General features: G+C 41.3%; 1 protein-coding gene across 1 annotated transcript in view; it reads right to left on the bottom strand.

Moving 5' to 3' along the window:
* Positions 1-1,238: 1,238 nt before the first annotated feature.
* Positions 1,239-13,724, bottom strand: part of LOC145344843 (testis development-related protein) — a 68,580-nt gene continuing 56,094 nt past the window's right edge. The window contains 2 exon segments of the mRNA XM_080192063.1: positions 1,239-3,741; positions 3,744-3,787. Coding sequence (XP_080048189.1) covers positions 3,458-3,741; positions 3,744-3,787 — 328 coding nt within the window. The 3' untranslated portion in view covers positions 1,239-3,457.

The raw sequence follows: 13,724 nt of genomic DNA, 5'->3' as shown, positions 1-13,724 counted from the left end.
AAATTTAGTATTACACATTTGAAGTTGTTAGATATCACATATTCCACAATTTTTGACCCACTTTGAATGTTATTTTAATTAAACACTGCTATGTTGATCAGACAGAGATTGTATTTCACTGTTTCTTCTGGAAGCTTGTTTAGATGAATAACAATAAATTGTTTCCAATCGAGTGAAAAACAAAACATTGTCTTCAGAATATTTTATTAATGTGAAGCAATCTTGCCTGGCAAAGTATCCACGGAAAACAAAGTGCTAACTATTAATCAAGTTTTAAATTCAACTCCCAATATAAAATGTCTTTTGCTTTGATATATTTTAAATTTCACATCAAAATCAAATAAGATGGACTTGTGTAAAACAAAAACAAGAACTCTAGTACTAAAATTATACCAAAAATGTTTAAATGGGAAACTCTCATTACAAAGGTACATTTATAATAGAATTGTATTAAGAAAGATCCTCCCACAATTAAAATTTAACAAGGTTAACATCCAAACTTTAGTTATATTCACAAATGCTAGCACAGGTTTTGCATAGTTGTATTTATTAATCAAGTCTGCCTTTAAGTTTACAAATGAACAATACAGGGTATATATTGTGTACTTCAGTAGTTTTGGTCTGGCAATCAAATATATTTTATCTGTTGTATTAAATACTTTGGCAGCATGGTTGGACATGTAAGCAAAAGTCAAGTACAAGCTTGTTAGAAAATGCAACAATTTTCTTTTGGTTCTGGAGGAAGAAAGATTCTACATATGAATATGATGATCTATCCTCTAGCTTGTACTACTTGATAGGGTAGCAAAAGAAAAATGACATTTCTAAAAAAGTGTATAATCACCCTGAGATGCAATTCAAATAACTTTATACAACTGTTTCTGCCAACTATACTTCACTGCAGAATGGCAAAACTATGTGCTGGAGAGAAAAAAAATAACTGCTATAATGCTGTTTTAACTAGAAGTTGGATTCGAGTTCATGCTTAAGCTGTCTGATTAGAGGCAACACCTAATGAATTACACACATTGCCCTGGTGTGACTTTATTACATTCCTTTCCAAACCAGATTCATTATACTTGGTTACTTAGGCTTTATTGCAAGAGAAACACTACTTCTAGCTAAGGAGCACTGAACCTTGAAATCTGACCATCTTGCATTATTTCACAAAGACCAAATATTCATTGGATAAAAGTGAAGGTCACATTTCAGAGCATGAAATGGAACATTAAAATATATAGCATTTGATCAGCGCTTTTTATTCTTTAAAATTTTGGCAAATATTTAATGAGTTTTTGTAACATATGCAATTTATGCTTTTGAAAACACATTCATTTCAAATCTATTAGGCAACTAAAATGCTTTTTTGTGCCAGCAATTCTATTGAATTATCCTTGCCAACAGTACCACCAAATGCACACGGCTGGCATTTTAGCAGTCAAGCCAAACTGCTAAAATCCAGTTTGGAAATCTACCAAATTTCAAATTGTTGAAATTAAAAAAGCAATCATCACCCATTGATCAAAAAAGTCTACTTTTTTAGTTTTTTTGTTGATATTTTCCCCTCCTCATGTGAATATTCACCATTGTACAAGGTGTTTTTTGTTGGGTATGGTTCCATTTGTGTCAGGCAGACATAGTCAAACTGTCAATACAAGGCCAATCCAACTTCAGGGGTAGTGTTGTCAGTACCACATACAAACATGTTGGAACAGAAGGAGGCAATTTAGACTATTGAGCTGGTTCTATCATTCATTCCGATCGCAGCCAATCTGTACCTCACCCAATGTTATCCACTTTGTGCAAAAGATTGAAATACCTTTAGCATAACCAAAATTTATCAATCTCAATTTGAACATTTTGACAAAACTTCACAGATCTTTAAAGAGGGAGGGGGAAGGAATTTACAGAATTCTACCACCATTCATGTGAAAAGTTTCCTCATTTCATTCTTAAACACCTCTAATTTCAAATCTGGTGTGCAATTCCCACATATGAGAGATACCCATGATAAATTTAAGTGAGGCAGCCCTTGATGACTTCCTAAAATGGTTGTTAGAACCCTTACATATATGAACAAAATGACCCTTTCCAGTCGACTAGGATTTAGGCCAGTGTCTCTCTATTTATAATTCATTCACAATTTGCACAAAGTGCATTTCTGATGTTTTACAAAAGAATCAGGCTACAGATTTTCAGTCTTTGAAATCTAGAAACATCAATTTACAAAATCTGACCCCAATCTAGAGATGCTAAAATAAACTTCAAAATGCTCAACTGCATAAAGGATCTAATTTTAGATTAAGATATGACAGGCAAGTGGTCCGCAAAGAAAATCTTCCTCTGCACCTTCCCCATATTCACTTCATCAGTGCATTACTGGTATGTTGCTGTTTTCATTGGAGATGTTAATTGCTAATTGTAGAAGTGGCTATGCCCCGCATTACAATTAAAGAAACAATTTAGCCAGAATTCCTATTCCTAATCCATCAGTCACTGGCTGCTGCTCAGTGTGTATATGTGAATGTCTGTGAGACTAGAGGATTGGACTGGTCTTGTTACAATCCTCATGATCAATAAACCATCCATTGTTCAGGTTCACACAACTAAATCAGATAGATACTATTACTGTATCTAAGCATGAATCAGAATCTGCATGTAAAAAAAGGAGAAAAGATGTAAAATAAAGTATATAAAACAAACAGCATTGACTAGGTGTCTCAAGATCAATTGAAAATGAAGTTGTTGGATCACCCTGAAGAATCTCAAAAGCGTTTGATGCATCTGGACATGGAGTCCCTCCTATAATACTCGTCGGAATTAAATAAATAATGGGAGGCACATTTGGTCCAGACAACACCAATGCTGGTAAGATGCTGGTGTCTAGACAAATCCCAGCTTCAGACAATGTTCAAATTCAATGCACTAGATGGAGTTTTAGCCTTCTTACCCAGACTGGTAAAGCATCATGCAGCAGAGCTAACAGAGGAACAAAAAAAAAAAGGTTTTCCTTTCAGACAACTATTCAAAGGCAATATCACTTGTACCATTAGTATGTTGCCCATTCCTCCTTTGCTTGGTGAAGAAGGGACAGTGAGAATTCAAGTTAAAAAAAGAGATAAAATATTAATAAATAGGAATTACATTTAGGCACTGAGTTAAGCTGATGTCAAAACTGCCAAATAATGAATACTAACGGAGCAACTTAGTGAAAGGTCATCTAAATGGAAAACATGTAATTACATTTATTGAAATTAATTATGGCACAGAGAGAAATTAGCAATTCTGATTCAATTGAAATATAGTGCTGACCAGGCACTGGTTTCTTCACTTGCACACAAAATCACACGCAAAATGAATTTTAAAAAGAGTGCACCAGAAAGCATGACTACAAATACAGCAGTGAAGAATGGTGCAAACTGAACTGTGGGCTAACATTAAGGCAGATAACTAAGTATCACTCAAGCTCCTCCCAGCAGTCAGTCAGATTTCCTTTGCTCCGTCTCCTCATCCCAGGCAGCTTTCCTGCTGTCATTATGCTCCACCTGGAGCCACTTGTGTTTGCCTCATTGTCCAGGCTAGTGTATTTGGAACTGCCACTGGTCTCACTCGTCCAGTCAGACCAGGCATTGGTATCAGTCAGACAAGGGTTCTCTACCATTACTTGTGAATCCCAACCCTCATCCTCTGTAGGGATCTTGCTGGCTGAATTCTGTTTGATTCCTAAACTGTCCCAAAACTAGATTTCTTCTCCATCTTCACTTCTTCTTTTAGTTTTACAGTGGTCCTGCAAGATACAAGGAGGAGAAAGATCACTGTGGTGATGCTTTGAGTGCATGCATTTATAGTGTTCTACTATTTCTGTGATTTGACTTACGATGTGTGGACAGTGGATGAATTATATTCAGATTTAGTTCACAATATTTACTTTGCCACAGTTACTATTGCTGCTGAAAAAAAATAATGGAATAAAGTCATCCAGAGTTGAAAAATGCTATCTGGTCCTTTGAAATTAGTGCTAAATGTCTAATGGGCCAATGCTTGCAATTGCTCATGGCCTGAAAACGCAGAACAGGAGGCAACAAATTCTGGTCTAAGTTAGCCCATCTCAGCAATGACAATGGTAAAGGCACCACAATTAGTATCATTGCCTCAAGGGTTTGCACTAACAATAAACTTACACATACACAATTCCTTAGGATATTTATTCCACATTAAAGAGGTGCTTTACAGTGACATGTGATTTAACTTGACAAAAGCCAAGAGGAGGCAATCAGAAGAGGGTCCAAACGTTTGGTCAAAGAGCTGGTGTTTAAGAAATACCTTCAGAGTAGAGGGAAGGTAAGACAATTCTAGACATGGGATCTTGATGACAAGATGGCTTCAAATGCAAAGTTGCAGGGATGGAAGGATACACTGGAGGCCAGAATGGCAATAACGAGTTTGAACATGGATGAGATGGTACGTGGGTTTGAGTGCAGGGGAAGAAGGAGAGTTTAAACACTCGCCAAAATGATAAAGCAGCAGGAAACCTGCTCCAAAACACCAACTTTCACATCAACAACAGCCCGGTAAGCTGCCAGCACAGCAAACCTCTAGGGATTAAAGAGTGGCCTATTAACACGATAATCAGCGATATTGGCAGATTTTTCAACTAAATTTGCGATCTGAGTTTTCTGAAGATTGTCAGAGAATGCAAGGTGAAGACACAGCCACAATTGAGGGGCTGAATCTCAGTGAATTATGGGAATAAATACCTAATAATTACAACTGTTTCCTTACCTGCTAGGTATCTTTACTGAGAGTGAGATCTATACTATCATCACATGGATATGCGTTATCTATTTTAGACTGGATCTCAGATGGGGACTAAGATGGCTGGTAATAGTAGTAGCAGCTTACTGCTCCCAGACCTGTAGCTGTACAGGAAAGTGAAGGGAGCAGCAAAAGGGGTGAATATACAGGAGATCATACCCAGTTCAAAACAGTCTATCAGTTGAGGATCAGTTTCCTTGACACGGTCAAAAGAGAAAAACATATCAGGATCCTCTGGGTATTACATCAGCTAATGGCAAATGTATTTGCACCCTGCTTGTACATAACCTGCTGCCAACTGGAGCAGGTGACAATGCTTTGCCAGTGTTTGCCAAAGTTACCATTGACCTCAACCGTTTTTTGCCTCTCAATCCTTCTTGGGCTCTGCAAAGACAATTACAGTATCTCAAATGGTGCACAAATGCCCAAATGTCTGATGGCTTGTTGCCAATTACATTAACTTTGCCTGTCAGATGATGCCAGTCAGTATAAGGAGTCACTTGAGTTTATATCTCTGGCTGGCTTTCCACAGGTAAAAGTGTCAGCAACTACCTGTATGATAATCAGGGCACTCAGATCAACAGCAAGAGCTTTCACTCCATCGATGTGCAACTGGTCCAAAACCTCAGATCATGCTGCAACATTCCTGGGCAGTTACATTGTCAATTAAAACTTTTGTTTCTCCAGTGAAGGAGATTAAATCACTGAGGTGCACAGTGCTGCAGGAAAAGGACAGCTGTAATGTGCATGTGGGAGAAAGAATAGACAGAGTTCTGGATGCTGCATGAGAAATGTTTACTACTGTACCATTAACAGCTTCAAGGTGTCACTAGAACCGAAGTAATAGAGTTAGAAAGCTAAGTTAGAAATCTTCACACCTGGAAACAGCTAACTACCAGCTGCTTGGAGGTGAGAAACAACCAAGTATGGCGGCAACAGTGGTTGGCGCAGCTACCTCTCAGCTCCAGGGACCCGGATTCTATTCTGGCTTCAAGTGACTGTGTGGAGTCTGCACATTCTCCCCGTCTCTGCTTGGGTTGCCTCCGACTGTCCAAAAAGATGTGTGGGTTAAGTGAAATGGCCATACTAAATTGTTCATTACTATCAGGGGGACTAGCAGGTTAAACACGTGGCGTTTTGGGGATAAGCCCTGGGTAGGATTGTTGTCGGTGCAGGCTTGATGGGCCCACTGGCCTCTTTCTGTACTGTAGGGATTCTATGATATTCCTACAAAACCCAAGAATAGCCAAGTGCACCATAATCAATGCGCCCCACCACAACCAAACGTGTGACTGTGACTGAATAGGCTGTCATTCAGTCTGCCAGAGATGACTGGTTGTCTGGATGCCTTGATTATGAGGACTCATTTAAGTTCTACCAGTGCCATAATTTTACAGCCTCATGCAATAGCCACTTATCCTCAGCCTCCCTCTCCACACCACCCCCGCCTCCCCATTCTCCCATGTCACCAACATAAAGCAGTCCTTTCCACTAACCAAATACAGCTTTCACAGCACCTCCACTGGTAATCTTTAATTCATTTTTATCTCCTCAGGCAAGATTAAATGGCTACTCACCAGCCAGCAACCAAAGAATGGAGAAGTGCTGCAAAAGAATAATGAAGGTAGGACTGAATTTTGTCAGTGTGCAAAGGCACGCAAATAGCCATAGAGTTTTTCTTGGAGGAAATCCAATTTTCCTCTGTATCCATGACCCCATGCCATTTCCTTCCAGTCTTAGTGCCTTATATATAAAATAGTTGCTCTCATGGAGGTCCGCTTGCTAATTTAAATGGGGGAGGGGGCAAATTAAATGGTTATTCAGATTTCCACATACACATTAATTTAGTCTGGTGGCACAGATTTATGGTAACCCATTAAAAACATGCCAGGTATAGGCATCCACACTCCTAAAGTAGTGAATTACATGATAACCTATTTATCACCAAATCATTATACTTCCATCTCAGCCACACCAGTTCTGCATCCGAAACTGTGGGAGCAGGGCTCTTTAAGGGGACAATCTCCAAGAGCCACATGGTCAAGCTGGACCCTATAGCAAGGCTGCATGGGAAGCTGAGCCAGATGCAAGAGTAGGGGAGAAACCAGGGAGGAGAGAGAGTAGATGTACATGTAGTTCTGTCAAACCCTTATGAGTCACCTTCAAAGTTACTACACTGGAGACAAGGCAAAACTTCTTAGTCATTGGGAAATCAGTGTGAAGCTAGAGAGGGAGAGGAGAGTTGAGCGTAAGAAACAAGGTACATACACATGTAAAAATTATTGGCAACATTCAGCCATTTGACCCAGAACTGGAAAACTGAGCACAGCATACTGAAAGGATGCATTACTTCTGTGTAGCAAATGAGGTCACAGTAGACAAAAAATGAAGTGTTTCCCCTCTGTGACACACAAACATGCAGTTTAGTGCAGAGTCTAATGTTGTCTGATGCTCCATACACAAAGTCTTTTGACCAGATAGTCTAATTGGTCAAAAATCATTTTAACCCCTGACCCTCAATCGTTATGCTGAAGCATAAATTTCTTTCGGGAGCCAGTCTCCGGTTTTGTGGCCAGAGAAGATTAGCAGAGCAATGTGAATTTTGCTGTGCTTTAGGAGACCATTTGGATTGTGGAATAAACAGCCTTATAATAGATATTATTACTGGCCAAGACCAAAATCCCTTTCGGAAAAGCTGTGGAGTTGACCCAGCTAAACACACTGAGCAAGGCATAAGTGAGTTTACAGGGCATGACCAATGAGGGGAACAATTTGTGGAGGCAGTGGATAGTCAGAGTCCTTCACCCAGCATCAATTACTCAGGGGCATAGGTCAAGGGGGGGGGGGGGGGGGGTCTAAAAGAGGCGCAAGGGGCTAGTTTTGCCGCACATAGCGGGTGGTGAATGCCTGGAACGCACTGCCAGAGGAAGAGGTGGTAGAAGCAGATTCTATAACAACACTCGAGCCATCTGGCTAGATACACAAATAGGATGCTGGAATAGAGGAATATAGACCACATTAGGAGGTAAGTAAATTAGATGAGAGGGGCATCTTTGTCGGCATAGGTGAAGGTGTTCCTGTGCTGTACTGTTCTTTGTATTTAATAATCCTTTTTTCTATTCATAGGTGAACTCAGGAGTGGTAGTTTGGGGACGGAGACGGGGTGGAGGGGAGTGGTGGAGGAGTGTGATCCTTTAAAGGGAGTGGAGTGATCAGGCCAGACCAGACCCTAAATCGATATGCAGCATGGGAAGCCAAACCAATTGAGTGCAAGGGCACAACCTGGGTCTTGGAGGAACCTCATTTGGAGCCAGGAGGAGAAGAGATATAGAGCCAGGGCAGGTGGTTGAGGTTGCGGTAGGTGACCATGTGGCTAATACTGACCACAACTCTGTCTACTTTAGGATACGAATGGAAAAAGATGCGTGCTATCCTAAGGGGAGGGTGCTAAATTGGGGGAAGGCTAGATACAGCCGGATTAGGCAGGAGCTTAGGGATACAGACTGGGATAGGCTGTTGGAGGGCAAGTCCACGTTAGGCATGTGGGTGTCTTTCAAGGGAAAACTGCAATGTGTGCAGGAAAGGCTTGTGCCAGTTAGGAGGAAGGATGGGAAGGGTAGGATTAGAGAACCGTGGATTACTAGAGATATAGAAGACCTGGTTAGGAAGAAACGAGAGGCGTATGTCAGGTCTAAGCAGTTGGGAACGGAGAGAGCATTGGAGTATAGAGAGAGTAGGAGGGATCTCAAAAGGGGAGTTAGGAGGGCAAAAAGGGGGCATGAGATGGCTTTGGCAGGTAGAATTAAGGAAAATCCAAAGGCGTTTTACTCCTACGTTAGGAGCAAAAGGGTGGCTAGGGGTAAAATTGGTCCTCTCAGGGACAGACGAGGGGAATTGTGCTTGGAATCTGAGGGAATGGGAGAGATCCTGAATGAATACTTTGCGTCAGTATTCACGAAGGAGAGGGGCTTGATGTCTGGTATGTTCATCGAGGGAGCAGTAGACCAGTTGAAGGATCTATCGATTACAAGGGAAGCAGTGTTAGGGCTTTTAGGTAGCATTAAAACTGAAATCTCCGGGGCCCGATGGCATTTATCCCAGGCTGCTTAGGGAGGTGAGGGATGAGATTGCTGGGCCTCTGACGCAAATCTTTGTCTCTTCTTTGGACACAGGTGAGGTCCCAGAGGACTGGAGGATAGCGAACGTGGTACCGTTGTTTAAAAAGGGTAGGAGGGATAACCCGGGTAACTATCGGCCGGTGAGTTTAACGTCAGCGGTAGGCAAGTTGATGGAAAGGATTCTTAGGGATAGGATGTATGACCACTTAGAGCGTTGCAATCTGATTAAGGATACATAGCATGGCTTTGTAAAGGGGAAGTCTTGCCTTACGAATCTGGTAGAATGTTTTGAGGAGGTGACAAAAACGGTCGAAGGACAAGCCGTTGATGTCGTCTATATGGATTTCAGTAAGGCGTTTGACAAAGTCCCTCATGGTAGGTTGGTAGAAAAGATTAAGGCTCATGGGATACGTGGCCAGGTACCTAGATGGGTTGAGAACTGGCTTGCAAAGAGGAGACAGAGAGTAGTAGTGGAGAGGTCCTTTTCTAGCTGGAGGTCTGCCACTAGTGGTGTGCCGCAGGGCTCAGTACTGGGACCTCTTCTCTTTGTAGTATATATAAATGACTTGGAAGAGGGAGTAAGTGGTGTGATCAGCAAATTTGCTGATGACACCAAGATGGCTGGATTGGCAGGCAGTGAGGAGCAGTGTCTGGCAATACAACGGCATATTGATAGGCTGGTATATTGGGCAGATACATGGCAAATGGCGTTTAATCCAGATAAGTGTGAGGTGATGCATTTTGGCTGGGATAATGTAGGGGGGAGTTATATGATTAAGGGTAAGCCCATAGAATCGTAGCGAGACCTGGGGGTGCAAGTGCACAAGTCTTTGAGGGTGGCAGTACAAGTGGAGAAGGTTGTGAAGAAAGCCTATGGTATGTTAGCCTTTATAGGAAGACTATAAGAGCTGGAGTCTAATGTTACAGTTGTATAGAATGTTGGTTAGGCCGCATTTGGAGCACTGCATCCAGTTCTGGTCGCCTTACTACCGGAAGGATGTGGAGACTCTGGAGAGAGTGCAGAGGAGGTTTACCAGGATGTTGCCTGGTATGGAAGGACTGGGTTATGAAGAAAGATTGAAGAAATTGGGGCTCTTTTCCCTTGGAAGACAGCGACTGAGGGGGGATCTAATAGAGGTATATAAGATTATGAAGGGTATAGATAGAGTAAACAGAGGTAAGCTATTTCCTATGGTAGAGACACATAGTACGAGGGGCCATGGGCTTAAGGTGAGGGGCGAGAGGTATAACAGATATTAGAGGGAGGTTTTTCACACAGAGGGTAGTGGGGGTATTGAATGCTCTGCCAAGTAAGGTGGTGGAGGCAAGCACACTAGAGATGTTTAAGAGAAACTTAGACAGGCACATGAGTGGGTTGGAGATGGGTGGATATAGGAGATTGTTTTAAATAAGGTTCATTAGCATTGGGACATCCCTGGTAAGGTAAATGGATATGGTATGATCATAATGTTTTTTCTCTTTTCATGCACAGGTTTTAAGTCGGTCCACCTTGTTGCCCAACAAGGGGCATACACGTGATGGGTCGTGCTTGGGCTGCTCGTTTGTTCGGGATTGGCCTAGTGCTTCATGTTGTTAGTGTGTGCTTAAACTGGACCAGATGCTGGGCAAAACGACAGCTCAGTGACTAATCGCTGATTGCTGTGCAGACACATGGATTTGGGCCGGTGTCTGTGGGAGTTTGCGCATTCTCCCCGTGCTTGCGTGGGTTTTCTCCGGGTGCTCCGGTTTCCTCCCACACCCCAAAGATGTGCTATTAGGCCAACTGGCAGTAATAAATTGTCCCTAAATTAGCTTCCCTCAATGTGGATGGCCATAAAACAATAGATAAGGGTCCTAGGTGGAGGGGTGGACTGGTGGTGTTAAAATGGCGGCGCGGGCTCGTTGGGTCGAAGGGTCTGTTTCCTGGGCTGTTTTGTTCTTTGTAGATATGTGTATAGTTTTGTCAGGCCCATGCTTGTGCATATAAAACTGTTGATGATACACCCTTTATAACTTGAAGCCACAAGTTGCCTTCAGAGTCAATATACTATTATTGAAGCTTTTGTAACCTCAAAATGTCCTCTTCTTTGAGCCATCTTGAAACTGGTCACTGTACTTCAGCCAACGTACTCCAAATCTTCACCAGAGAAGACAAACTACTCCATGAAAGCTGTGTCAAGTTAGCATTCCTGAAGGTATTTTTTCAGCACCTCCAATCAAGTTCAAATTATAGTAATAAGAAATTAGGATAAAAAATTGATTTGAGCAAGTCCATCTTATTTAGCACTTGCTTTTATACTCTAACTAAACTAACTCCTTATTTGAATAATTATCTGGGACTAAATTATTCTTTCCAGTCACAGTTGATTTTGTTGACAGTTTTGAACATTTATGGCCTCATAACACCTTTGGGGTTAAATCAAAAATCGATGGAGTCAGTGGAAGCTACACTGCATGGCATGCCAAAAAGATGTCTATGATACTGTAGAGAAGACACTATTATGCTGTTATGCTAAGTCTCTGAACTGTATTAATTCCAGGACTGATTTTAATCCCGAAACAATAACAGACTAAATGCCAAATTTTAACAAAAAAAGTTCAATAAAAAGGGGCCTGATGAGATGTATAGTTAAATGGGGTCTTGTGGATGAGGGATGTACATCAAGAATCAGGAAGGTCCAAATACATACATTTTTTGTCAAGATTCCTAAAAAGGTAAAAACTTAAGGGGAGCCTTCATACTAGCTGCAAAGTAGCCATAGCACAAGCTGCAAAGATTGTGTTGCCAAAGACATTATTATTTGCAAGACACATCTTAACACCAATCAAATAAAGTGGAGGATTACACCATGAGGCAGCCTGGAAAAAGACCATTAGAAAATAATTGAGATTCATAGTGAGAAGGCGTGGAATGGATAGACTAAAATGCAATAAACTATCCACTGCTTGGATCATGCATCACATAAAACAATTGTTCATTTACTTCCTAAGTCACTTGACAGTAGAGATATTGCAGGATTTACAATAACAATGCAACCACCACATCTCCACTGGTGCACCATCAGATAAAACAGTGGAAGACCATTTTTGCAAGCAGAATGGAACTAAGGGTGAATGCATACTGCAATTTTAGAATTAATGTGAAGCAAGGTGAATTGCAGACAGCAAATGCACCCCAAGAAACAACTCTTCATAGAAACTGAGTGTCTTACAAGTACTGTCTTCTCAAAATACCATTAACTGAAATCGATCTGACAAAGGCTTATGTTTCAATAGTGCTGCCAATTCATTGTACAAGACAAATGAAGGCCCAGATCCAATCTTGCTGCCCTTGTATCCAGGCAGCTGAAATGATAGGTGATTAAATAATGATCAATCACATCCACCCCTCCCAGAGTGCCATTCCCAGTGACAGCACCATCTCCAGCTCAAGGTTTTGTTTGTATTAGTATCACCAAGTGCAGAGGAAAGGCATTAAAAAGGACTGCAGCCCTCACAGGCTGTCCATATGGAATTCAGAGCCAGTCTAGTCATTACTCACTGTGCACAATGGGGTCTCCTGAAGGGACTTAAAAAGCAGATGAGCAGTGGGAATGATAAGTGTTTGCTTTGAAATGTTGGGTGAAAAGTTATAATCTATCATGCAAAGGGGATATCAAGTCCTGAAATAGCATTTAGCAGAGTAAAAATAAACCACATTTTGCTCACCAATTTGAAAGAATGTCAAGGAATGTTGGGGGTGATTTTCCCAGGATACTTTTAGGCTCCAATGAGCTTCTGAGGTGTTTTAAGCTGAAACATCAGTTTAGCCCATGCTTTAGCACAGAAAGCCAACTTGATCAAGGAGTTGGTACTCATGGCAGGATTGTTATTGTGCTGACTGCCAACCAAGGTGCCTGTGAGCATTCATTGCCAAGGTTGCATGCACTTTGGTGGCTAGTGCTTGACCTCGACCTCATGGCTCTCCCAGTTCTGACGAAGCACCATCCAGACTTGAAATGTTGGCTGTATTCTCACTCCACAGATGCTGTCAGACTTGCAGAGATTTACCAGTATCTTGTGTTTTTGTTTCAGATTCCAACTTCCACAGTATTTTGCTTTCATCTTGGATTGAGAGAGTTCATCCTTGGTTTATGAAGATGGCTTAATATAAACAGGAACCATGAAGTAGTTATGTTTCATCTTTGGTGGTCTGCATAAACCCTTGTAAAATGTGTGCAAGCTTACTTATTGTGGTCTTTTCATGATTGGAATGTGTTCTGTTCCTATCAGCTCTGCACACAGCAGAGAGATTGGTGCAAAAAGCTTTCCATGACCACCTTGACTGGGCAAAGCACATGAAGGTGTTGCTTTTGGCTCTCAGGTCTGATGAATTAGGATCCTATATCTCTTAGGCCTGCTGGAAGATGGTAATAATTTTGCTTCACGTACACTGCACAGTTTTTACTGCAGTCAGCACTGTCTTTCTTTATGAAATGGTGAGCATTTGTTTTCAACAAGCAACATGGCAATGATAAACTTCTGGTGTAAAACTCAATTAATCAATGACAGCAAAATATTGCAGATACTGGAAATCCAAACAGAACAGTTCTATAGAAGGATCATTTTGATCTGAAACATTAACACCTTCTTTCCACAGATGCTGTCAGACCTGCTGAGTTTATTCAGCAGCTTTTTATTTCAGTTGATTAACATGCTGCTCATAATTAGTATATTGCCACTTTTTGTGAAACTTCACATTCAGCTGGAAATGGTTTTGCAAAGTAAAACGAGCAACACTTCAGTATTACC

Source organism: Carcharhinus amblyrhynchos, chromosome 7 (genome assembly GCF_965287045.1).
Source record: "Carcharhinus amblyrhynchos chromosome 7, sCarAmb.v2.hapA, whole genome shotgun sequence".
Taxonomy (NCBI): domain Eukaryota; kingdom Metazoa; phylum Chordata; class Chondrichthyes; order Carcharhiniformes; family Carcharhinidae; genus Carcharhinus; species Carcharhinus amblyrhynchos.
Note: the sequence above shows the minus strand (reverse complement) of the source record. Positions and strands in the feature narration are given on the sequence as shown.